This window comes from Sorex fumeus, unplaced genomic scaffold (genome assembly GCF_029834395.1).
Source record: "Sorex fumeus unplaced genomic scaffold, SorFum_2.1 ptg000169l, whole genome shotgun sequence".
Taxonomy (NCBI): Eukaryota; Metazoa; Chordata; class Mammalia; order Eulipotyphla; family Soricidae; genus Sorex; species Sorex fumeus.
The window spans coordinates 9,708,917-9,734,323 of record NW_026606226.1 but is presented as its reverse complement, the minus strand read 5'-3'; the positions used below and the strand labels follow the sequence as shown (position 1 = coordinate 9,734,323).

The following is a 25,407-nucleotide window of genomic DNA, read 5'->3' as shown; positions in this document are numbered from 1 at the left end:
CCCCAGTGTCGAAAATGGCGTGATGTGATTGACGCCTTCTCGTCTCAGTTAGACCAGTGATGTCATACTTGATCTTTCGCGCTTGCACCATCAGGTCCTCAATGGATGCATCCGATGCCAGTGTACGTGCATTGAAAGTACAGTCATTTTTGTCCTTCATTTTGGCAGCCTAGGTCGGTTCTGAGATTTTATGAGCCTCTCCTTCCTCATCCTTCTTAACGCTGCCATATTGGTGGCTCTTTCAGGGTCAGGAGAATGGGACCTATTGTATTTACTGGTTTTGGCATATCGAACACACCATGGGTAGCTTGCCAGGCTCTGCCGTGTGGGTGGAACACTCTCGGTAGCTTGCCATGCTCTCCGAGAGGGATAGAGGCTTTTAGGGCGGCCTCTAATCACCCTTACAGGAGTTTCCATGCTTCAAACAATATTTCAATGCATTCAAATGTGGTGCAGTAATCTTGTATTAAATGTTTTAAGATGTGTTGCATGGCTGCCTGTGGCCACATGATCTAAAAAGCATCCTGGAGGGCGTCCGCGGCTGGGTAGTGGAGGTAGTGGAGGTAATGGAGGTCTGCCGGGCTGCTGGGAGCAGGCAGAGGATCCCTGCTCCTGGGTTCCCTGCGGCAGAAGCTGGGAAAAGCATTTGCAACACCCGCCTGTCCTTCGCCCACTACAAGACCAGGATGATTGCCCTCCGATGTCCTGATGGATCTATCACCTCTTCCAGAAGGGCAATGGAGAAGATTATCCATGACTTCTACTTGGATCTCTTTGATAGCCATGTCCACCTGCCCACATACCAAATTCCGCAGGATGGATATGTCGTTCCCAACGTTCTCCCTTTTGAAATCCGACATGCTATTTCATTGGTAAAGAAGCGAACAGCACCTGGCCCAGGCAAGGTCAGACCCAAGCACCTGAAGAACGTGCCGTCAGTACTCATCAATACACTCGCTTGGCTCTTCACATGCTACCTGTCTGAATGCAAGGCTCCGTCCCAATGGAAAACCAGCAGAACTGTACTACTGTACAAGAAGGGAGACATCCACGACATTGGCAACTATCGCCTGATCTTCCTATTGTCTGTCATGTACAAGCAGTTCACTCGAGTCATCCTGAATAGGATTGGCAGAACACTAGATGAAGGACAACCATGCAATCAAGCCGGGATCCGCAAAGGATTCATCATGATTAAGCATATCCACACGATAACCAAGCTCATTGAGGTTTCTCGGGAGTTCAAGATGCCACTCTGTCTAACATTCATTGATTTAAAGAAGGCCTTTGATTCTGTTGAGACAGAAGCGGTCACTGAAGCCCTAGCCAATCAGGGCATTCAAGCGCAATACATCAAGATCCTCCATGAGCTGTATTGCGGATTCACTACCAGGATCTCACCATTCTACAAAGAAGTGATCATCGATGTCAAGAGAGGGGTTCGGCAGGGTGATACCATTTCACCGAAACTCTTCATTGCCACCCTCGAGAACGTTATGCGACGACTGGAATGGGAAGGAATGGGAGTTAAGATAGACGGTTGGCAACTATACCACCTACGCTTCGCTGATGACATCATTCTCATAGCACCAAACATCAGCCAAGTGGCACAAATGCTGGCCGACTTCGACCATGAGTGTGGAAAGGTCGGACTACAGCTGAATCTAACAAAGACTATTTATGAGAAATGGTCTTGTTCCTGACGTTCCATTCACTCTCAACGGGACGAACATCTCCGAATGCAACAGTTATGTGTACCTAGGTCGAGAAGTCAATATGACGAATGACCTGGCACCTGAGTTGCGCAGGAGGAAGAGAGCGGCTTGGAACGCCTTCAAGAATGTCGAAGAAATAGCTAAGAGAACAAAGAACCTCCAGCTCCAGTCACATCTCTTTGATTCCAGTGTTCTTCCTGCATTAACATATGCCTCAGAGACCTGGGCCCTACGCAAACAAGATGAGAACGCTATTCGGGTCTCCCAAAGAGGAATCGAAAGAGCTATGCTTGGAGTATCACGCTTCACTCAGATGAGAGAAAGAATCCGAAGTTCTGACCTTCATCGAAGGTCAAGGATCAGGGACACTGTCTAGTTTGCCAAGATGGGCAGGACACGTAATGAAATTTGGAGATGTCCGCTGGACTGGATCCATTACCGACTGGATTCCACAGGACATCAAAAGATTGCGTGGCTGCCCACCTATGAGATGGTCAGACTTCTTCGATCGGTTTGAAGCTCTTCATGTTCCTAGAATGAGTAGATGCCATTGGGCTACATTAGCATGTGACAGGGATGAATGGAGACGTTACTGGCGCCCATTCGAGCAAATCGATGAGTAATGGGATGTCAAGTGATCAAGTGGGGAAATTTGGCTTTTTGAGTCACACCCGGCGATGCACAGGGGTTACTCCTGGCTTTGCACTCAGGAATTACTCCTGGCGGTGCTCAGGGGACTGTATGGGATGCTGGGAATTGAACCTGGGTCGGCCGCCTGCAAGGCAAATGCCCTACCTGCTGTACTATAGCTCCAACCCTTGTGTGTGTGTGTTTTATTTTTCCCCCTAATGAACTTTTTGTTCAGTGTCCTAATGACCAATGGCAATGAAAAGAATAACTTTTTCTTTTTCCTTATACTCCAGGTTTTTAATGAGGATATCACATCTTTGGAGATTTCCCAGTATTACACTACCACACAAAAAGATTGTAGTGGTACACCTTGCAAAAAGAAGAAAATACAATTAGGCTGGGAAGTCATAAAAGACCACCTTCAGAAATCCCAGAATGATTTTTATCTTGTCCCTTGGTACGTGTCTTTTCTTTTTCTCGTTTGGTGTCATTTCAGCATTCTTTCTCCAGAAGGATCTTTTCATCTCCCTGGCCAGAACTACGTCACGAGTCCACTCCCAGCCAGTCATTGACTGGGGCGTGCTGAGACCCACGTTAGGGCTCCTCTGCCATGCCGGGGTTACCTCTCCAAAGCCTCGAGCCCTGGCACGAAGAGGGAGAATGGGAGCCTGGCAGCCAGTGTCTGACTCAGCGGAGGACAGTTGTATACCGCAGCACAAAGGCATGCTGGCATGTAGAATCGGCTTATGAAGAAGTTAAAAATAGCATTTAGAAATCAAAGAAGAAGGGCTGGAGTAATAGCACAACGAATAGGGCATTTACCTTGCACATGACTGACCTAGGTTCGATTCCGAACATCCCATATGGTCCCCTGAGCACCACCAGGAATAATTCCTGAGTGCATGAGCCAGGAGTAACACCTGTGCATTACCGGGTGTGACCCAGAAAGAAAAAAAAATCAAATAATTCTCACCTGATGTCATGATAAAATGCTTTTTTTCCCCTTATTTATTCTTCTTTAGTTTCATACCAATTATAATCATTTAAATAAATTGTGGAAATCTGTGGAATCATTCTGTGAGCTTGATAGGAGTGTTTAGACTCCATCCAGTGCAACCTTTTTGTCATATAAAAAAGGAAAATGAAACCCAGGAAGTTAAGTAACATACCTGAGGACAGGTATAAACTTAGAGATTGCACTGTGATTTGTGGTTTTTCTCATCTTTACCAGATTGATGGAATATTTACACATAATTGAATTGGAAGGGAAAGTTATTTGGTTAAATAGCGGTTGCTTGTGTTCATGTTTATTTTAGGTAATTGAGGGCGCCTGTTTCGGATTCTGTAAATTCCCTTTCAACACGAGTTAGTTATTAGACACCTCGTGTGTGTGCCAATCATTAGGGATGTAGAGGTGATTAAAGTTAAGTTTCTGGAACTGGGGATACGGTCCAGCAGCAGAGCCCTTGACCTGCATGCATGTGACCTGGGTTCAGTCCCCAGCACTGCAAAAATAGTGAAGATAAAGTTCCTGTTCTCTTTTGTTTTTGTTTGGGGGCGTGGAGGAGCAGACCTGGCAATGCTTAGAGGTTATTACTCCTGGCTCTGTGCTTAGGAGAGACCCCTGGCCATGCTCAGGGACCAAATGTGGTGCTGGAGTTTAAATCAGGGCCAGCAGGATGAGGGGCAAATGCCTTTACCCCAATACTATCACCCCAGACCACAGTTCATCTTATCAAGTACTTTCCTGAGTACTCGTCTCAAATATTGACTGACTTAACTGCACAAATGTTAAGAGGGAAAGTCAGCCTTCTGGTTTGTTTTTCTTTTTCAGGAGACATGTTACTAGTAGCTGAAGATTAGGGGTGTGTGCAATAACTCAGAATACTGCTAACTGAATTATTAGAGCTTGTGTGTGGAGCCACTCCCCGTGATATTTAAACTGGTGTGCGGGCCAGATTTGTGCTGGTGATGTAGTGTCACTTGGGTTCAGTGACACTGGGGCAAAAAGTCTGCACCCAGTTCTGTTCAGGACACCTTGTGTGTGGCGCCTGGGATCAAACTCAGGGCCTCCCTGTGCAAAGCAGGTGCTCCAGACCTTAGAGCTGTTTGCCGAGTCCCACTTTCATAGATTGGGGGTGGGGGCGCATTTCAATCCTAGTTCAGTGCATGGGGTCACACCTAGTGGATCTGGGTACTATTCAGGACATCTGGGTTTGTACTGTGACCATTTACTTGTAAGGCACGTGTCCTTAAGCCATATACTATTGCTTCACCCTGGAGTTTTTGTGTTAGAAAATAATGAACCTAAAAGTGGTGACAGCAAGCCAGAGAGGGATGGAGCAGACCACCTGAGCATTTTTGTAAAAAAAAAATTAGTTTATCACCTTCCTGCCTTTTCACTTGGATGAATAATAAGAGCCAGTTTATTTGGATAGTATGATAAAGGGTAAGAGGATACATCTTTCATACCACTTGTTTATGGCAGAAGGCCGTTTTGAAATGATCCTTTTTTTCCTTTCAGGTTACAGATTGCAACTCAGTTAATATCAAAGTACCCCGCAAGTCTGCCAGACTCTGAGCTGTGCCCGTTGCTGATGATCCTGTACCAGCTCCTCCCTCAGCGGGGCCAGGGGGAACGCAGGCCACACGTACTGCGGTGCCTGGCGGAAGTTGCACTGTGTCAAAGCAAAAAATCGAACCTGGAATGCTCACAGAAGTCAGATTTGCGGAAACTCTGGATTAAAATATGGTCAATTGCTTTTCGTGGTATAAGTACTGAACAAGCACAAGCGGAAAATTTTGGCTTACTTCAAGCCATCATTCAAGGCAATTTGGTTGAGATTGACAGAGAATTCTGGAAGGTATTTACAGGGTCAGCTTGCAGACCTTCATAGTAAGTTGACTATGCATCATATCATATTTTCAGTCTGTGTCTATTTTCTCCCTATTATTTTTGTAATTTGTAACTTCAGTTAGAGATATATTTGATCAAATGCAGCTGTTTTTGATTGGGAGGTCTTTATGGGGGACAGACCTTGGAGCCACACTCCTGGCTCTGTGCTCATGGTGGTGCTTGGAGGCCCATAGATGGTTCTGGGGATTGAACCAGGGTCAGCTGCATGCAAGGCCTTAACTCCTATACTATCTCTTCTGCCCATATTCAAAGTCCTAATGTAAATTTAGCTTCGGATGTAAAGAGGTTACTAAGTCCAGTTTTAAAAGAGTAAAGACTTTAATAATTAACAGTTAGAGAGAGGGTATGAGATTGATAATACAGAGGGTAAAGCAATTGCCTTGCATGCGGCCAACCCAGGTTCGATCCCTGACATCCATATGGTCCCCCAAACACTGTGAGCAGTGATTCCTGAGTGCAAAGCGAGCAGTAACCCCTGAGTATCGCTGGGTGTGACTGAAAAAACAAAAAACAATTATGTGCATCACTGTCACTGTGACTGTCCTCACGTTGTTTATCGATTTGCTTGAGCAGACCCAGCCCAGTAGCAGTGTGAGACTTGTTACTGTGTTTGGCATATTGACTACGTCATGGAGAGTCACAGAGAGCTTGCCAGGCTTTGCCGTGCGAGTGACAAACTCCCGGTAGCTTGCCGGCTCTCCGAGAGGGGCAGAGGAATCGAACTCAGGTTGGCCGAGTCAGCCCCATGCAAGGCAATCGCCCTACCCGCTGTGCTATCGCTCCAGCCCAATTATTTGCATACACTTTATAAACCTTACTCTTTTTAGCAGTACTGTGTATTGTTATAAAAGTTTGCTTTCTGCTTATGAAGTGTCAGGTTCTGCCCAGGACTGCTAGCACCACAGGAAACAAGGCAGACAAACTGTGTGTACCTCAAAGAGCTTCCTTTTGACTGTGGTCCTCTGCTCCATGTACAGTCCTGCAGTGCGCTGTTTGACGTTGGCGCTGAGCACCTCTGCAGTTCCGGAAACAGTCCAAGCAGGAATGGAACTGAATGGATACGAAGTAAACAGAAATTTCTCTTTAAAGGAATTGATAATGAAATGGCTCTTGCTTTGTCAGCCGGAGGATGACCTAGAAGAGAGTACAGAGTTGCCCCCAGTTCTTCACAGGTAAAGTGCTCGCGCACAGGCTGTTGGGGTTTGATTCTGTAAGTCTTCACCCTCAAGTAGATGCTCTACTCATAACCAGGGTAGCCTTGGGCCAGCTCTGAATATGTAAGAGTTGTTTGGGGTTTTTTCAGTGTCTTTTCAGTGTTCTGTGACTTTAGGCCTGGATCTGTGTAAATCCTTTTCACTTTGTTTTTGACTCTGCCTGGTCATTGAGTAAGCAGAGAAGGATATTCATGCATTAGTAACTGTTCATTAGTAACTGTCCTCCCGTTGTTCATCGATTTGCTCGAGTGGGCCCAGTAACGTCTCCATTGGAGAATTTGTTGTTACTGTGTCTGGCATATCGAATACGTCACGGGGAGCTTGCCAGGCTCTGCCGTGCGGGCGAGATACTCTCGGTAGCTTGCCGGGCTCTCCAAGAGGGTCGGAGAAATCGAACTCGGGTCGGCCACGTTGGATGCGTGCAAGGCAAATGTCCTACCGCTGTGCTATCGCTCCAGCCCCATGCATAAGCGTATATAATTCTTTGGGTACCAGGTGTTCTTTTGTGCTATTCTGTCAGTTCCATACATAGCCAACTTGGGTGCATCCTGAAATTATAATGATGAGCACCACTGGGTGAAAGAGGTTAAAATGAATGGGGAGAGAAAGTGAGAGAAAGACAACAGGGGGGCTGAGACACAGGAATGTCAGGGCCTAAGAATGTGAGGCAGCTTCTCTGTTCAGCTGCACACTGGGCATATATAATTGGGGCTGACTGACTGACTTACTGACTGACTGAAGAAACACCTCTGGGCCCCATGTTTTCACCTGAAATTCACTAACTCTTTGTTTCAGAATCTATGTGAATCCACTCCTAAGGACGTGCTGAAAATGACAGTCACAGAAAATATGCGCTTTCCATTTTCACTGCAGATGTAGCCATATCTAACAGCAAACAGAAAGAATGTTCATGTTTTTCACTTTCTTTTTTAAATTCTGAGCTCAGATCAAGTGTAGAAAACCTTGGAAAAGGGTCATAATCTGACCTCTGATTAAAGTAACATATTTTAATCAGAACTCAGCTGATCAGCATTTTACACACACACACACACACACACACACACACACACACACACTCCCCCGGTCTCATCTAGCACTGAGTCTTCGGTTATCTGCTGTATTTTCTATGCATCCTCAGCACACATGATGTTGGTGCTTCTCAGAATCATGCACCAGATAAACTAGAAAATACAATGCTCAAATTAGCTGTTTCATCATTGATTTCACTTATTAAGACCAGATCTCAGAGAAAGCAATTAAAATTTGGATCTAAGTTTTTGAGATTACAATTTATATCCAAATATTTATGTTTCCATTTAAAGAATAATAAGTTTTGGTCTTCTAAGCCAAGATTTTTATTTTCCTTTCTAGTAATTTTCCTCATCTTGCGTTGGAGAAAATTCTTGTGAGTCTCACTATGAAAAACAGTAAAGCTGCAATGAACTTCTTCCAGAGTGTGCCAGAATGGTAGGTTATTCAACAGAGTTCTGTATTTCATTTAAGGTAAAGGGTTAATCACAAAGATGGTGATGAAGTTAGATAAAAATATAAATCACCATAAATTAAAGGTAAAGGTAAAGGCCCTCCCGTTGATCGTCGATTTGCTCGAGCGGGCCCAGTAACATCTCCATTGGAGACTTTGTTGTTACTGTGTCTGGCATATCGAATACGTCACGGGGAGCTTGCCAGGCTCTGCTGTGCGGGCGAGATACCCTCGGTAGCTTGCCGGGCTCTCCGAGAGGGGCGGAGGAATCGAACTCGGGTCGGCCATGTTGGCCGCTTGTAAGGTGAACGCCCTACCCGCTGTGCTATCGCTCCAGCCTTGCCATAAATTAATTAATCTAAATTAATAGCTCAGTGTTAGAGCACTTGTCTTGCAAATGTGAAGTCCTGGATTCAGTCTCTGGTAACGTACACACACAGATCTTCTGAAAATTATGATCTTATGGGGCCAGAAAGATAGTACAAGGGTTAAATTACTTGCCTTGTATGCAGACACCACATATAGTCCCTGAACATCACCAGGAATGACCATTAAAACCCAGGACCTTACACATGTAACGTGAATTCTGTACCATTGAGCCACATCCTGGTTTGTTTGTTTGTTTGTTTTTGGGTTTGGTTTTGGACCATACCAGGCTGTGCTCAGGCTTACTCCTGAATCTGCTCAGGGGTCGCTTCTGGCTTTGCTGGAGAACCACATGCAGTGCTGGGGAGTGAGCCCCGATCAGACACATGTAAGACAAAGGCCCTATCTGCTTGTACTATCTCTCCAGCCCCATATTCTTGATTGATATCCAGGTGTTTTTTTCCAGTAATGTTTGCTATTAAGTTATAAAATTAAATACAGTTAATTAAGTGTTGAAGTACAGGAAGAGAGGTATTTAAAAGAAAGCTCACGTATTACTTGAATCAATCTTTGAATAATGCTTGTATCTGTGAAATGCATTTCACAGTTTATGGCACTATGAAGTGTGAGGTAGTTGATTGTAAATTTGAAATCTTGCTTTCCTGAAGTGAGCAACACCATAAAGATAAAGAGGAGTCTTCCTTCTCAGAAATTGAAGAGTTGTTTCTTCAGACAACTTTTGACAAGATGGACTTTTTAACCGTTGCAAAAGAATGTTCTCCACAGAAGCAGCAATCCAGTATAGGCCTTTCTGTCCGCCCAGATCTGAAAGAATCTCTGGAACGCTCTCTTCTTGGATTATCAGAACAGCTTCTAAATAATTACTCATCTGAGGTGAGCTTTTCAGAAGGCCCTAAAGTCTGTGTCTGATTCAACTTTGATAGGCTGTTAGGAAGGCGAAATGGGCAGGAAAAGCTCCAGTGATGACGAGACACTTGTTTTGGGCAAAGCAACAAGCATAGGACTACAAATGGGAAGGTAAAAGGAGAATCCGTCATTTCCTTAGTACCGGGAATTCTGGTAGACATCAAGATCAAGGCAGGAAAATGCTTGGGGCCAAGGATGACTGGGAGTGCATGCATCCCATTTTTTTTAATTAAATTTATTTATTTATTTTGAATACCCATCCCTCCACCAGTAACCATTTCCCACCACCACGGATCCCAGTAACCCTCCCACCCCCCATTCCATCCCCATCCCACCCTGCCTCTGTGGCAGGGCATTCCCTTTTGTTCTCTCTTTCCTATTCGGTGTTGTGGTTTGTAAAAGAGTTAAGCCTGATTTTCCGGGAAAAACGTTGGAGAATTTACTTTCCATTGACCACTTTATATATAAGAAGATGTCACGCGGCCGCCTAAGCAGTGAGAGTTCTGGTTCCTGCATAAGCGAGCTTATAGAGGCTCATGGTCACCGGGGTTCCCTCTGGAGGAGGCGGGATGCGGCACCTACCCCATCTGGGACTTCCCGGTGATCTCGGCTCTCTTCGGAACCAGGAGCATTCTCGGTAGCTGTGGAGGCCCCCGCACGGCCTTTCTTCTCTGTGACTGTGTGCTGTAAAGGCATCCCATTTTTTGACTGTGCCTATACCCTCCAAAATAATCATAAAGTAGAATTCTTTCAGTAGACGAATGGAGCATAGCAGTAATGTGTAGTGATTAAATTGTTAAAAAGAACCTTTTGATACAGAGGAAAAAGAATAGAAAATATTCTTCAAATATTATCGTAACAGGAAAAGACAAGTGAATGATTTTGGTAGTATTTGTAAAGGTAGGAGTGATTAATAAATGTAATAAAGGGACCAGAGAGATAGTTCAGAGGGTAAGGTGCTTGCCTTGTATGTCACTGACCCCCAGTTCAATCCCTGGCATCACAGACCATCCCCTAAGCACTGCCAGGAGTAATTCCTGAGATCAGAGCCCGGAGTAAGTCCTGGGCATAGCTAGGTGTAGCGCCACAACCGAAAAAGAAAAAAAAGTAATAAATGAATTAGGAGGCACCCTTATTTTAGATGTCGTTTAGTAATTTCTGATATCATTTCCTGTGCTCTTTAAAATCATACTCTGCTGCTCTTGCCAAAATTCCAATTTTTTTTAAACTTTTTTATTGAATCACTGAGATAGACCCTTATGAAGCTGTTCGTGATTGGATTTCAGTCATACAGTATACCAACACCCATCTCTCTCTACAGTGTACATTTCCCAGCACCAGTATCCCCAGGTTCTCTCCCATTACCTCCTCCCCCCTTCCCTGCCTACCTCTATGGCAGGCACTTCTTTCTTTCTCCCTCCCTCTCTCTCTTCCTCTCTTCCTTCCTCCCCTCCTCCCTCCCTTCTCTCTCTCTCTCTCTCTCTCTCTCTCTCCTTTTAGGCATTGTGGTTTGTAATAATGATACTGAAAGCCAAAATTCCATTTTTTTTAACATGGAATTTTTTTTTTGTGTGTGTTTCAGTCATCCACATGTCAAAATTCTTGCCAAAGCCTTTCTTAGATAATCTCAGCCATATTATTTCATCTTTTAATTTCAGTCACATTTTTGTTTTTATATGACATGACAGCTTTAAGCCAGAGAGATCTGTGTATGCTCTCTAAACAAAGGACCTTAGCCTTCATTCCTGACTGTCTTCTGGGTTACAGTTGAAACCACTTGTCTTTTAACAGTCTTTTAAAATGCCATTTTCTAGAATGTAGAAACAAAATCCAGAAAACTTGTTTTTCTGTTAAACCTTTGCAGTTTCTTACATAATTCTATAAAATTGACTAAGTAGTATCTTGTGTAGAAAAACAAAATGGTTCTACTCATATGGGGAGTTAAGAACATACTAGGTTAAGGTTCTTGCCCTCAGAGACTCAAAACATCATTTTAATGTCTTTATCTGAATCTTGGCTAATGTACTAAAAGGTAGCATTTACCTATCAGTTTTTTTTTCTCTCCCTCGCCTTTTCTACTTCTTTAAGTATTGTGTGTGCAGTATTTTCTCTAAGATGAGATAGCTTCTTTGATTATTAGGGAACACTTCTGCTATATTTTCCTCGGTTAACTCATTACTTCAGGGACTCAAGTGTTTTTTCAGATAGAATAATAACACTTTTATTGCTTTTTTGGGGGGAGGGTCATATCCAGCAATGCTCAGGGGTTACTTCTGGCTCTGCACTCAGGAATTACTCCTGGTGTTGTGTGTGGGGGACCATATGGGATGCTGGGATCGAACTTGTACTAAAAAGCATCTGCGTACAAGGCAAATGCCCTACCCACTGTACTGTTGCTCCGGCCCCAAACACTTCTAATTCAATTAACTAAACTTTTGTTTCTTAATAACATACATAAAATTTGTTCTTAAAATTTTGTTTTTACAAAAGATAGCTGTAGAGTCATCAAATATGTTTATAAGATTTTTTTTTCTTTCGCTCGAAGGCCACAAATTCAGAAAAGCTTGTTCGGTGTTCAAGTCTTCTAGTGGGTGTTCTTGGCTGCTACTGTTATGTGGGTGTGATAAGTGAAGAGCAAGTGTACAAATCAGAATTATTCCAGAAAGCCAAGGTAGGAGAATTGATGCTGGTAAAGCTTGGTAGAATTTTCAGTAAAGTGTGTTCCTGGGAAAAATTGATGTATTTGTTTGTAAAGCACTACTTTTTGTGTTGGTTAATCTTTATGCATCTGAGAAGAAATTGTACTATATTTTATTGAGATTTTAAATTATTTTTAATCAACTTTAAGTATAGTAATTTTTAAAATTACAGTAATGTTAGTCTCTTTAACAAGATTCTTGGAGTGTTTCTGCATCTTGGAGAAATTGGGATTTGTGGTGATTAAATTTGGGGCCTTACATTATGTAGGCATGTTCTCTAACTCTTAGCCACATTACCAGTCCCTTAAGTTTTCAGAGTTTTTCCTGAATCATCTAGCTTAAAAAATCCTGACAAAGAGTATTAATCAACTGGACTCTAACCATTGGCACTTATTTCCATCACTGGATGCTATGCTTTATAAGAAAAATGGGGGTGTACATATCATTTTTTAGAAGTACATATTTTTAAATTATAAAACCAACTGTTGCTTCTTGAAATGGATTTTAACCTCTTAAAACTCTAAAAAGCAATGACTACGCTCTAATTTTAACTGAAATTTGTGATTCTCCTTCTTTTACCCTTAATAGTCTCTAATGCAGTGTGCAGCAGAAAGTATCAGTCTGTTTAAGAATAAGACAAACGAAGAATCTAGGATTGTTGCACTGAGAAACATGATACATCTCTGTACAAGTTGCTTGTGTAACTGTACCAAGGTAAGATGTTCTTCCTCCTTGAAAAGAGACCCTTCCTCGGAGATACCTAAGCTGTTGGGGTTCCTTTGGTATTGTTTTTTGGGCCATTCACAAGTCTATGCACTAATTTCAAATTGAATTGAATGGTAAATAAGTGTAGCAACCAAAGGAGTAATGCAGTTGGTAATCCCAGTTTCTATGACATGATGAAATTTAGGTCACTTTGGGTATGTTCTAAGATTATGTCAACATTTTTGTATATAGTTGTATCGGCACCTCTCTTGTTGCCAGCACATTTTCATGTATTTAATAAGAACCCCCTCTAGTCCACTGATATACGTCCTCTTGGAGAGCCCGGCAAGCTACCAAGAGTATCCTGCCCACATGGCAGAGCTTGGCAAACTCTCCATGGCGTATTCGATATGCCAAAAAACAGTAATTTAACAATAACGGACCTCGTTCCCCTGATCCTGAAAGAGCCTCCCAATACGCCATTGGGCTACGCTAGCATGCAACAGGGATGAATAGAGCCATTACTGGCACCCGCTCGAGCAAATCGATGGTCAACGGGATGATAAGTGACAAGTGCCAATAAGAACCCTGGATTCTATGCCCAGCACCATATTTGGTCCCCTGAGCACCACCAGAAGTGAGCCCTGAACACAAGCTGGTGCAACCCCAAAAACAAGGAGAAAAAAGAACTTCCTGGGGCCAGGGAGGTAACACAGGGGTAACCCTGAGGACCCCCAAGTACTGCCAGGGTGATGGCCCTGGCGCTGAAGTGGCCCCTGAGCCCCTCGTTCATTGCATGGGAGCTGCCCTCCCCACCTGCCACCCCTTTAATGCAACTTGTTGACTGTTGGTTGTGTGATATCACACCATTAATACCAAAGGCTGCTGAGCTTTGCAAAGATAAATAACTGTAGCACTGACTTTTAAGACTTTTGATAGAAACAGTCCCACCATGTATAATCTTTGTTCCAATTCTGAGCAGACCTTAGGGGTGACTGAGACAGGCCACAGTATTGATAATAATTGGAAACACTTTTGGAAGTTAAAAATGAAGGCCCTGGTCATATAGCACTATTATCAGCATGTGTTTTGGGTAGTGTTATATGTGTTTCTGCATTTGGAAATGGAAAAGTGTAAGAATAAACTCCAGGATATGATTATAACCTGCTTAGGGTTAGTGCCTATAGTTGTGTTTTACTTTAATATCGTTTATGTTCAGTGGAAGGTATGTACTGAGTTGTTATTATTATTCTAAAAAAAAAATAAGATCAGTGTTTTTGAAGCAGTTTATATCTTGATATCCTAATAGTAAACTCTATCCCTGCTTCTTATGACACAGCATTTCTAGTATAGAATATACATTTCACTTAAAATATTTGCCAAGAATAATTGTTTGCTTGGGTTTTATTTTTCTTATAGCACAATCCAAATAAGGTCACATCTGGATTTTTCCTACGATTGTTAACATCAAAGCTAATGAATGATATTGCAGATATTTGTCGAAGTTTAGTGAGTATGCTTTTTGTTTTATTACGGTATTTTAAATTTCTCTTAATTTTTTTAAATTAAAATTTCACAGAGGAATGCCTCATGATATGTATGTCATAACTTTCTGCTGTTCTTAAGATTGTTTTTAGCAGTAGAGCTTTTTTGGTTATATGGGGAAACAATTTATGTTCTTCATTCCTACTGAGAGAGCCCGGCAAGCTACCGAGAGTATTTGATATGCCAAACACAGTAACAACAAAGTCTCCAATGGAGACGTTACTGGGCCCGCTCGAGCAAATCGACGATCAACGGGAGGGCCATTCCTACTGATATGAAGATTTAAGTGGTATCTATGGTTTTGTATTGTGTTTTTTAGTATCTAGTTTTTCGTTGCAAAAAATTCTGTGGCAAAGATTTTGTCCTTTTGTCTGTTTATATGTACCTGTATTTAAGACAGAAGATAAATTCTGTGACATAGTATGCCTAAGACATAGTAGGAAATGGAACTGTTTTATTAAAGAAATGTGAATTTTACTCTTGGATGGATGTTGTATCCTACAAAACGGTAATGACATCTGTGTAAATTGTTCTTGCATCATCATAAATTTGGGGAATTAAAAAACTACTTAAGGGACCGGAGCGATAGCACAGCGGGTAGGGCGTTTGCCTTGCACGCGGCCGACCTGGGTTCAATCCCCGGCATCCCATATGGTCCCCCAAGCACCTTCAGGAGTAATTCCTGAGTGCAGAGCGGGAGTGATCCCTGAGCATTGCTGGGTGTGACCCAAAAAGGCAAAACAAAAACAAAAAAAACCTACTTAATATAAAAATTATTTATAAAATTTATATTTTCCATGATAGACATTGCTGTTTACATGTTTTCTGCAGTAAATAGTAGAAGTAATACTGATTATATACATGATTATATATAAAATTCAAAATTGATCAGTTTTAACGAAAACATACTTCCAAAAGACACCAACTTAAGGAAGAACATCTTTTTTCTTCTTTGTAGGCATCTTTTACCAAAAAGCCCCTTGACTATAGAGAAGTTGAATCAGTGGAAGAAGATGCTGATGAGAATCTAATGGAGATGGACGACCATTCCTCCATGAATCTGCCCCGTGATCACTCTGCTAATAGTGATGCAAGTGAATGTGGAGAAAACCAAATTTCTCTTGGTAAATACGTATTTCCTACCTGGGAGTTCCTTTTTATTTCTGTTTGGCAGTACAAAATACCTCATGGATGCCACCTATTTTGGGAGACATGTCCATGTCCCAACAGTGATTGGGAGCCACACCTGATGGTTTGGCTAATCATCATTAGGTTTAAGTTTAGGTTCTTGGGCCCAGCAGTCTGGTGTAGCTCGGAGTAGCTCTGGGGGCCACCAGAATCACCAGCAGCAGTGTGGGGATAGATTTCAGGAGACTGGAACTCAGGGATGTTGGAAGTGCAAGGCATATGCTGCAGCCTCAACCCATGAATATCACTTCTTTTTTGTATTTGGGGGCTGTACCTGGCAGGGCTTGGGGTCACTCTCGGCAATTCTGGGGATCATGTGGTGCTGGTGTTGAAGCCAAGACTCCAGCATGCAAAGCCAAGACTCACAACCCAGCTCAATGAGTACTAATTTTAAACTCATTGATTTCCTCTTGAAATAGTCCACTAGGATTGTTTCCTTCTAAACATTTGAGCTTTGTCATGTATTTCATTAGCTATTTATTTACTTTTCCATTGGGAATTTAAAATAATTACTAAAGAAAGAAAGCCATAGGGGCTGGAGAGATAGTACTGTGGGTAGGTCACTTGCCTTAGGTGCAACTGACCTGGGTTCCATCTCCAACACTTCATATGGTCGCCTCAAGCCCTGCCAGGAGTGATCCCTGAATGCAGAGCCAGGAGTCAGCCCTGAGCAAAAGCAAGTGTGGTACCAAAAATAGGGAAGGAAGGAAGACGTTAAGACTTTATTAGAGAAGCCATAGATGGTTTGGCAAGTTTGAAAGTAAGACTGTGAAAAAAGCACTCGCTGTAAGTAATCACTGTTGACTTTTTCCTCTTATTTCTGTACATTTGGAAATTGTGAATTTCCTTTTAAACTTGTCGTCAGCATCAACATTCAGAGGCCTTTTATACTTTGTCTATTTTCTGGTGTTGCATTAGAAATGAATGTTTTTTAAACGTAACTACTTATATTGAATCATCCTTTTAATTGACTGTAAGTATTCTGTAATTTAACTGACTTTTTGTTTGTTTTGCCCACATCTGGCAGTGCTGAGGGCTTCCTCCTGGCTCTGCACTTAGGGTTCAGTTCTTCCAGCACTCCGGGGACCCAACAAGGTGCTGGGAAGCGACCATGGATTGGCTTGTGCAATATAAGCACCCTGTCTGCTATACTCTGGAGTTCAATTTACTAGTTTTTATTTATTTATGGTCACACCCACCAACTGGCCCCCTGGTGCCGTGTAATCCCATCAGCGGCCAAGACTCAGAGACTATAAAAACCAGCTCCTGGAACCGCGCAGCCGCATTCGCGTCCGCGCGACATCTTATTATGACATCTCATTCCTACTTTGACAAATTGGCAGGCTACCGAATGTAGCCTGCCCACACGACAGAGTCTGGCAAACTCCCGTGGTGTACCCAATATGCCAAATACCAGTAACAATGATGGGTCTCATTCTCCTAAAGAGCCTTGAATATAATCTCAGGGCTTGGATGAAGGAGACGTCACTGGGGCCTGCTCGAGGCAATCGACGAATAACAGGATGATCTGTGATCTGTGATTTACGGAAAATGATCAAGAAACCTATTATGAAGAATTTTGATGCTTTTTTTTTTCTTTTTGAGTCACACCTGGCCATGCAAGGGGTTACTCCTGGCTCTGCACTCAGGAATTATTCCCGGCAGTGCTTAGGGGACCATATGGGATGCTGGGAATCGAACCAGGGTCGGCCGCATGCAAGGCAGACGCCCTATCCGGAGTAGGAGTTACTGATGAGTATCTGTGAGGTTTGGGGCCCTCTCAGAGTCTTACTAAGTGCTCTTTATTTTCAGGTGCCATCACGCCCTTAGCTGAAGAACATTTGTCCAAACAAGATTACCTTATTTTAGACATGCTCAAGTTCTTGTGTCTGTGTGTGACTGCTCAGACCAGTGCGGTATCATTTAGAGCAGCTGATATTCGGAGGAAACTGCTAATGCTGATTGATTCTAGCATGCTAGATCTTACTAAATATCTCCACTTGCACATGGTAAGTTAAGTAAAATGAAGAAACTATTTCTGTTCTCTCTGATGATAGAGGCTAAATCTCATGAACTGACATCAGAATCCACCAGTACATTTGGTGCCCCAGCGCTAAAAAATGAATCTGAGAGTAGTCATAAAGTACCTTTTCTTTTAAAGTGCTGTGAAAGAATATATAAGCAGATTCAGATATTAAAACTTGGAAGTACCCTGAATGTATAATTTTCTCTTTAGATGTTATTATTACAAAGTTTCTCTTTTTTTTTTTATGTAGGAGTACTGCTATTTATTCAGCCATTGGTTAAGCTGATTGAATTGGGCAGTAACTCCACCTTACTTTTTTTTCTTTTTTTTTTTTTTTGCTTTTTGGGTCACACCTGGTGATGCACAGGGGTTACTCCTGGCGGTGCTCAGAGGACCATATGGGATGCTGGAAATCGAACCTGGGTCGGCTGCGTGCAAGGCAAACGCCCGACCATGCTGTGCTATCTCTCCAGCCCCTTTTTTATTTTTTATAATTTTATTTATTGAATCACTATGAGAGCAGTTACAAAGCTTTTGGGTTAAAGTCTCGGTCATACAATGAAACACCTGTCCCTTCACCAGTGCCCATTTTCCACCACCAAAAACCCCAGTATATCCCCATCCCACACCCTCCCTCTACCTGTGGGACAGATGATTTCTGCATTACTCTCTTTCTACTTTGATTTCATTCAATATTTTGACACCAGACCCACCATTATTGTTTGGGATTTTACCTCAACACTCAGATCTGCCGAAAAGGCAACAGTAGACAATTTGTTTTCTATTGCTGGTTATGAATAATACATGATTTCACATGGCCACAGTAGTGGCTGTGCGATTGTGTAATTCCGATATTTTAACAATTAAATCTGAAGGGATTTCTGCCCAAACCTGCTGGGTTCCGAGATTTGTTTCTGAGTCTCTGGGATCATGGCCATTAAGCAGCTTCATCAGGAGTTAGGCCATTTGTGGGTGGCGACTCGGGATCTCATTAGGTCAGGGAGAAAAGGGCCAGCTCCACCCCCATCCCATGAGGCCCCGCATGTCTTGTCACTGCAAGCCTAAACTTGACTCTCCAGTGGCTTCGGGAGGATGGCGGCCACCGAGCCGCCAAGGGGGATCAGGTGGAGGAAAAATGCCCTCCCCCCCGGGGTGGTTCGGTGCTGGTACCCATTGCGGGGACCAGATGCATCTCTGCCAAAAGCCGCTGGGTTCTGAGATTTGTCTCTGAGTCTCTTGGGATCATTACCATTAAGCAGTTCGATCAGGAACCAGAGAGGTCTTGCCTCCAATTATATAGCTGAGCCGGAGGTGGTTTGTGGGTGTGTTTCCCACATACCTAACTTTTGGCCATTTACTTTCTTGGTAAACTTTGCCCCAAGTTTTTGGGATCTGGCCAAAGGCACAGCAGCAATTTTGGGGTATCTGGAAGTCTGAAGGCGCCATCAGGCTGCTGATGCACTCGCCTCACAAGTACAGATTTACAAAGTTTCTTAATCTGGGGCTGGATTGATATCACAGCGGGTGGGGCATTTGCCTTGCACACAGCCAACCTGGGTTCGATTTCCAGCACCCCATAGGGTCTCCTGAGCACCACAAAGAATAATTCCTGAGTGCACGAGCCAAGAGTAACCCCTGTGCATCATCGGGTGTGACCCAAAAAGAAAAAGAACATTTTTTTTCTTAAACTTAGCCAAGAAACAGTGAATTTTAAAATGTTTATATAACATTTTAACTTAAATCTTTTTCCTTAACTTCGTTTATATGGCTTGTATGCTTTAAATACGCTCACTATAATTTCAAAATGGGGACTAGTGTTACCACACTGGAAGAACCCCCATAGTCGCTTCTTAAATTTTCACAGTTTACATTTTATCACATTTTCCTAATAATCACCTTCTCTCATATACGTAAGTACCTTTTGTTTTTCCTGAAGCCATTTTGAGATTAAGTTACAGACTCGGTGCTCAGTGTTTTTTCATAAAAACTAGTGTTCTCTAGTATAAGCAAGGCATAATCATATTGAAATTTATTTGTATCACTGCATTTGGGCTGGAGCGATAGCACAGCGGGTAGGGCGTTTGTCTTGCACGCGGCCAACATGGCCGACCCAAGTTCGATTCCTCCGCCCCTCTCGGAGAGCCTGGCAAGCTACCGAGAGTATTCGATATGCCAGACACAGTAACACAAAGTCTCCAATGGAGATGTTACTGGGCCCGCTCGAGCAAATCGATGATCAACGGGAGGGCCTTTACCTTTACCTTTACCTATCACTGCATTTAGTTGTTCAGGCCTATAGTTTATTTCATGTTGAAAAACTTGAGTTTTGTCTTCTTAATGACTCATATCTTGATAGTACAGCACATGCCCGATAAAATCTTTTTTTGGGGGTTACTGTGATTTTGGGGACCACACCTCGTGGTGCTTAGGGCTTACTCCTGGCTCTGTGCTGAAGGATCACTCCTGGAGGTGCTCCAGAGACAAGATGAAGTACTGGGGATCAAACCTGGGTTAGCTTTGTGCAAGGCAAGCTTTGTGCCCACTGAACTATCTCCCCAGCAACTGGAATCTTTGATTTGGGGGGTTGTTGTGTGTGTTTTTTCCTCATGAGTTGATTTAGATTTGAACATCAGTGAGAATATTGTAAACGTAATCCTTCTCCTGCCTGTCCCGCCTGTCCATCTACTAATAGAATTCCAGTGCAACATTGGAGGCTAGAGTGATAGCACAGCAGGGAGGGCACTTGCCTTGCATGCAGTTGACCCTGGTTCGGTTCCTGGCACCCCATAAAATCCCCCCGGCCTGCCAGGAGAGATCCCTGAGTGCAGAGAATTCCAGTGCAACATCACAGGATTCTTTATTCCTTTGTCGCTCCCTTGTCAGCAGTTTAAAAATCCTTCCCACCTAAGCTCAGCACAGTTCTTTGCTTACTGACCACAGCTAGAGAATGACTTGGCAGAATCCAGAAACGGCTGCTCACTTAGAATCATGGCTCTGACTGGGGGGCGCTGAGCGGCCCTGTGAATCCTGAGTGCCGAAAAGGGACTGTGAGCTGCCTGACAGAAATGTCAGTGGGATGCCTGACACCTTCCCACTCCACGATGATTTCTGCTTTTTCTAAATAGAGTTTAGTCATAGAATAGTTGTTAACCAAGCACAGTTTTGACTTAATGAGGATGTGAAAGTAGTCTCGGGCTTTACCTCAAGAGTGATAGCTACAATTTGCTGAATCCCTTTACTCTTCACAGGAATCCCCAGGTAAGTGCTCTATTCCCATTTGACAGGTTGGAGTACAAATGCTCAGAGATGAGCAAAGATTTTAAAAGTGGTGTGTGTGTGTGTGTGTGTGTGCGCGCGCGCACGTGCACGCATGCATAAGTGCCCACATGTAAGCTTGCACTCTTAGAGTGCTTGTATATGTATAGTATCTATCTGTGTACTTAAGTAACTGGACTACAGAAAAAAATAATCCAGATTTTCCCCTACTCTCTTAGTATTTAGTGCTTTTAAAGGCGCTTCCAGGAGAAGAATATCCTTTGCCAATGGAAGATGTTGTTGAACTCCTAAAACCACTCTCGTAAGAAATTAAACCCTATGTTATATTCAATTCAAATTTAGTAAGCAACTGGTAAGTGCCATCATGATCACAAAATCAAACTGTTCCTGTCACAGCAACGTGTGTTCATCATACCGCCGAGACCAAGATGTTTGTAAGACGATTCTGAGCCACACCCTTCCGATGGTACGGACTCTCGGCCGCATCAGTGTGGACACTGAGAGCTCAAGGGATGCCCAGTACCAGTTCCTAACAGTGATTGAGGCATTTTGGTAGGTACAAAAAATTTTGTGGGGTTCTTGCTACTTCTCAAATGTAAGAGTGTTGTATACATCTCGCATTATAGTAATTGAATGTAATTTGTGTTTCCTCCTGAAATGTTTCCTAATGCTTGCTTTTCTAAGTGTGTTTTGAATATTTCCCTGTGAGTTTTAGTCACTTAGTATTTTAATATGTGAATCAAGCAGATAAATGCAGAAACCCTAAATCAATTGTTTATATTTCATAAATGAATAAACGGGACTGGTTACCACAAGCTGGTATTTCATACATTTATTATTTATTATTTATTTCACACATTTCATCACAGTGTGAAATAGCACCATGGTACTTTAGAGAGGAGCTGATATAGATAATTCTGAGCCCTTGTGCCATTTGATTGATATAAAGTTTGAATCACTATAGATTTAAAATCTTTAATGTAACAACAAAAATATTTTTTCTTAAGGCATACTCTAGAAAACAAATTACATTAAAATGAACCCTGATACTTAGTTTCTTTCAGCTGAATATTTTTAAAGAACTAAAGATAATTGGTATCTATATCATAATGAGAATTAAATGTAGTATGGAATGAAATTTTATAAACAACCCAGAATAATCCCTATGATCTTAATTATTTTTTACTGGATTTTTTCAGAATAATTATTTGACATTAAAATATTTCATTTCAGGCACTTAGCAAAGGAGGGAAAATGTACATTCTCTGTAAGAATCGCACTAGTAAAGTGCCTTAAGACTTTCCTTGAGGTGAGTTAATCCACATTAAATATTATCAAGTTCTCCACTGAAATTTTTCAAACAGCCTTTACTTCCTTTTCTTTATCATTTTTTCTAGTTATTTTTCTTGCCCTCACTATTTCCTTTGTAACACAACTCATTCTTTTCCAATAGACTGATCCTTATTCAAAGTGGGCTATTCTTACCGTGATGGGAAAAGACGTTCTCGTTAATGAAGTATTTCCACAGTTTCTTGCTGATAACCATCACCAAGTTCGGATGCTGGCCGCAGAGTCCATGAACAGGTAATGGCTGAGTGTCGCTGTGGTGTCTGGAATATACTGCCGGCCACAGGGCATGCCTCACAAGGTCAGTGGGTGCTCTTGTGACTTTAAAACAGCTGCCTCTTAAGGAGCATATGGTATATGTGTGACAACTTATGTGTTCTCTTAATTCAGGCACCTTGTGTATAAGTGAAGAGGTGTTCTCCTAGAGGAAGCAGCTTATTCAGTACTCTGCCATATATCTAGTAAGAGGTTGGGTTAAAGCACCTGCTTGTTTGAGATACAGAATCTTTGGAACCCATTGTGGTTTTAGATGAATTTGCAAAAATGAAATTGATCAGATCTTATATTGTGTAAATTACAGGTATCTCACTTAAATGAACAGCACACACTGTGATTCTGTATCGGGTTTTGAGGGAGCAAAAAATTGTGTCTTAAGGATTACACAGGTTTAACAGGTTATCAGTGATTAAAAAAAAATCGTATAGCTGGGGAGATAACCCAGGTGGTAGATATGAGACCCTTAATTTGATACCCAGCACAGCATGCCCACCTGAGTGGTCCTGGCCCCCTGCACCATTAAAAATTAAGAGGGTCTATGGCACTCAAAAGGAGAGAGAGGGAAATGCCCTGCCACAGAGGCAGGGTGGGATGGGGGCTGGGAGGGGGGAGGGGATGCTGGGATCCGTGGTGGTGGGAAATGCGCACTGGTGGAGGGATGGGTGTTTGATCATTGTATAATCGAAACCCAAGCACAAAAATGTGTAAGTCTGCAACTGTACCTCATGGTGCCTCACTATTAAAAAATAAATATATTAAAAAAAAATTAAGAGGGTCAGCAGAGGTAACCCAGAGGTGTACGGTGAATACCTTGCATGCTGTCTTTTGGGTACTGCAGTGCCCACCGTTAGCACCCACCTTCCTGGGAGTAGCTCCTGGGGCTGGAGCACTGATGAGCCTGAATGCCATCCATACCACAGGCCAAGGAATGTGGGGTGTGGCCTGTACAATTCAATACAGTGTAATGTAATAAAATGGAATACTGTATAGTATGTGCTAACAGGGCATGAATGTAGCTTTTGTTGATTTCTTTAAGTTGGGGAGAGTTACTAGATATCAAATATAAGTTATTTACTACTTCTGGGTTATTTTTGTGAACAAGTGGTGGGATCAGAGAACACCAGAAAGTATAAAGATTTGCTGGAAAATCATTAAAAAAAATTGAAAGAGTTAAGCCTGAATTATGGTAGCATGTAAAGCAAAAAACACTGGTCAACTTTTCATCAGAGAAAAAGACTTCAAATTAAACAAAGCCATCACTTTTTGCGGAGATTTAATAGAAGTGGTCTAGGAATTAACATAGGATCTGTGGCCTATTCTAATAGTCTGAGTCCAGAGAATTTATTTTCCGGTGAGTTTGAGTTCAGGGCTGTTCAACTTTGGATAATAAAAGCTCTGTTGGGATTGTTTTCAGGCCTAGGAAAAATTGGAGTATGTGTTAAGAACCTGATTCAACAGCTGGCTTAACCTCATTAAACTAAAATTTCTTTAGTCCTTTGGAACCATAGTATGTTAGTAAGTCTCAGAAATGTTCATTTTTCTCTTATAATATGTTTTGGAAAGTAAGGTTTAAAATAAAAATTATTTCAATTTTTTTTTCTCCTTAAGACTATTCCAGGATATGAGACAAGGACATTCTTCTAAGTTACTGAAAGCACTTCCTTTGAAACTTCAGCAAACTGCTTTTGAAAATGCATACTTAAAGGCTCAGGAAGGAATGAGAGAAATGGTAATTTTATATTATTATTATTATTATCATCATTATTTTGTGAAGCCAAATATTATCAATAATAATATTATCGTTATTATTTTGTGAAGTTTTTATTTAAGCTAACTTAGAAATTACGTGGGCTGGAGCGATAGCACAGCGGGTAGGGTGGTTGCCTTGCACGCAGCCAACAAGGCCAACCCGGGTTCGATTCCTCCACCCCTCTTGGAGAGCCCGGCAAGCTACCGAGAATATCTCGCCCGCACGGCAGAGCCTGGCAAGCTACCCGTGATGTATTCGATATGCCAAACAGAGTAACAAGTCTCACAATGTTATTGGGCCTGCTCGAGCAAATCGATGAACAACGGAGGACAGTGACAGTGACAGTGACAGAAATTATGTGAGGAGAAAAAGAGAGAGGAAATACGTGTTACAGGCTTCTCCAGAGTGGGACAAGCAAACGAAGATACAGTCAAGCAAGATATGTATTCAAGGGAGAACATAGGCTTGAAGAGTGTTTTATTTTATTTTGGTTCTGAAGCCACACCCAGAGGTGCTCAGGGTTTACTTCTGTCCCTGCGTTTAGGGATCACTCCTGGCAGGGATCCGGGAACCGTAAGGAGTGCTGGGGATCGAACCCATGTAGGCAGTGTGCAGAGCAAGCACCCTACCCACTGTACTATTGCTCTGTCCTGTAGGTAATTTTAGTGATGAATATTTGCTGTTATCAGATGCTTTCTATTAAAAATGTCATATATTACACCAAGTTTGGCCCCAAAATATTTATATTCCGTAATTTACAGGACAAATCTAGATACATGAATTTAAATGCCGTTTTTGTAAAATCAGTTAAATAATGGCAGTTTATTTTGATTCATCTTACAGATAGCATTTTTGTGAGAAAAAAATTCATTGAGTCTTTATCACAGTTTAAACGGCTTTCTCTTCTCTTTTGGCCAGGGATTTACTTAGCAGTAGAGCACAACCTCATATGTGTGACCCTTGAATTTGGTCCCTAGTCCTGTAAATAACAAAAATGAAGGAAAAAGTACAATCAATAAGTGGCTTTCCCTTTTATTTTTATTTTATTTTTTGCTTTTTGGATCACACCTGGCCATGCACAGGGGTTACTCCTGGCTCTGCACTCAGAAATTACTCCTAGCGGTGCTCAGGGGACCATATGGGATGCTGGGAATCGAACCCGGGTCGGCCGCGTGCAAGGCAAACGCCCTACCCGCTGTGCTATCTCTCCAGCCCCTCCTTTTTATTTTGAAATAGAATTATTTCGCTTCTTTGGTGGCCATATCTCGAAATGGGCTGCTCCTGGCTCTCTGCTCAGTGGTCGTTCCTGACACCCCTTGGGACCACGTGGTGCCAAGGATCAA

At 42.4% G+C, this 25,407-nt stretch overlaps 1 protein-coding gene across 1 annotated transcript in view; it reads left to right on the top strand.

The window, feature by feature from the left end:
- ATM (ATM serine/threonine kinase) overlaps nucleotides 1–25,407 on the top strand; it is a 115,932-nt gene that overhangs the window by 19,149 nt on the left and 71,376 nt on the right. Inside the window, exons 9-23 of the mRNA XM_056107616.1 lie at nucleotides 2,639–2,802; nucleotides 4,870–5,241; nucleotides 6,240–6,434; nucleotides 7,848–7,943; nucleotides 8,994–9,219; nucleotides 11,798–11,923; nucleotides 12,540–12,665; nucleotides 14,076–14,165; nucleotides 15,160–15,325; nucleotides 17,202–17,398; nucleotides 20,910–20,992; nucleotides 21,088–21,243; nucleotides 21,925–22,000; nucleotides 22,145–22,275; nucleotides 23,923–24,043. Coding sequence (XP_055963591.1) covers nucleotides 2,639–2,802; nucleotides 4,870–5,241; nucleotides 6,240–6,434; nucleotides 7,848–7,943; nucleotides 8,994–9,219; nucleotides 11,798–11,923; nucleotides 12,540–12,665; nucleotides 14,076–14,165; nucleotides 15,160–15,325; nucleotides 17,202–17,398; nucleotides 20,910–20,992; nucleotides 21,088–21,243; nucleotides 21,925–22,000; nucleotides 22,145–22,275; nucleotides 23,923–24,043 — 2,325 coding nt within the window. The remainder of the gene's footprint in view (nucleotides 1–2,638; nucleotides 2,803–4,869; nucleotides 5,242–6,239; nucleotides 6,435–7,847; nucleotides 7,944–8,993; nucleotides 9,220–11,797; nucleotides 11,924–12,539; nucleotides 12,666–14,075; nucleotides 14,166–15,159; nucleotides 15,326–17,201; nucleotides 17,399–20,909; nucleotides 20,993–21,087; nucleotides 21,244–21,924; nucleotides 22,001–22,144; nucleotides 22,276–23,922; nucleotides 24,044–25,407) is intronic.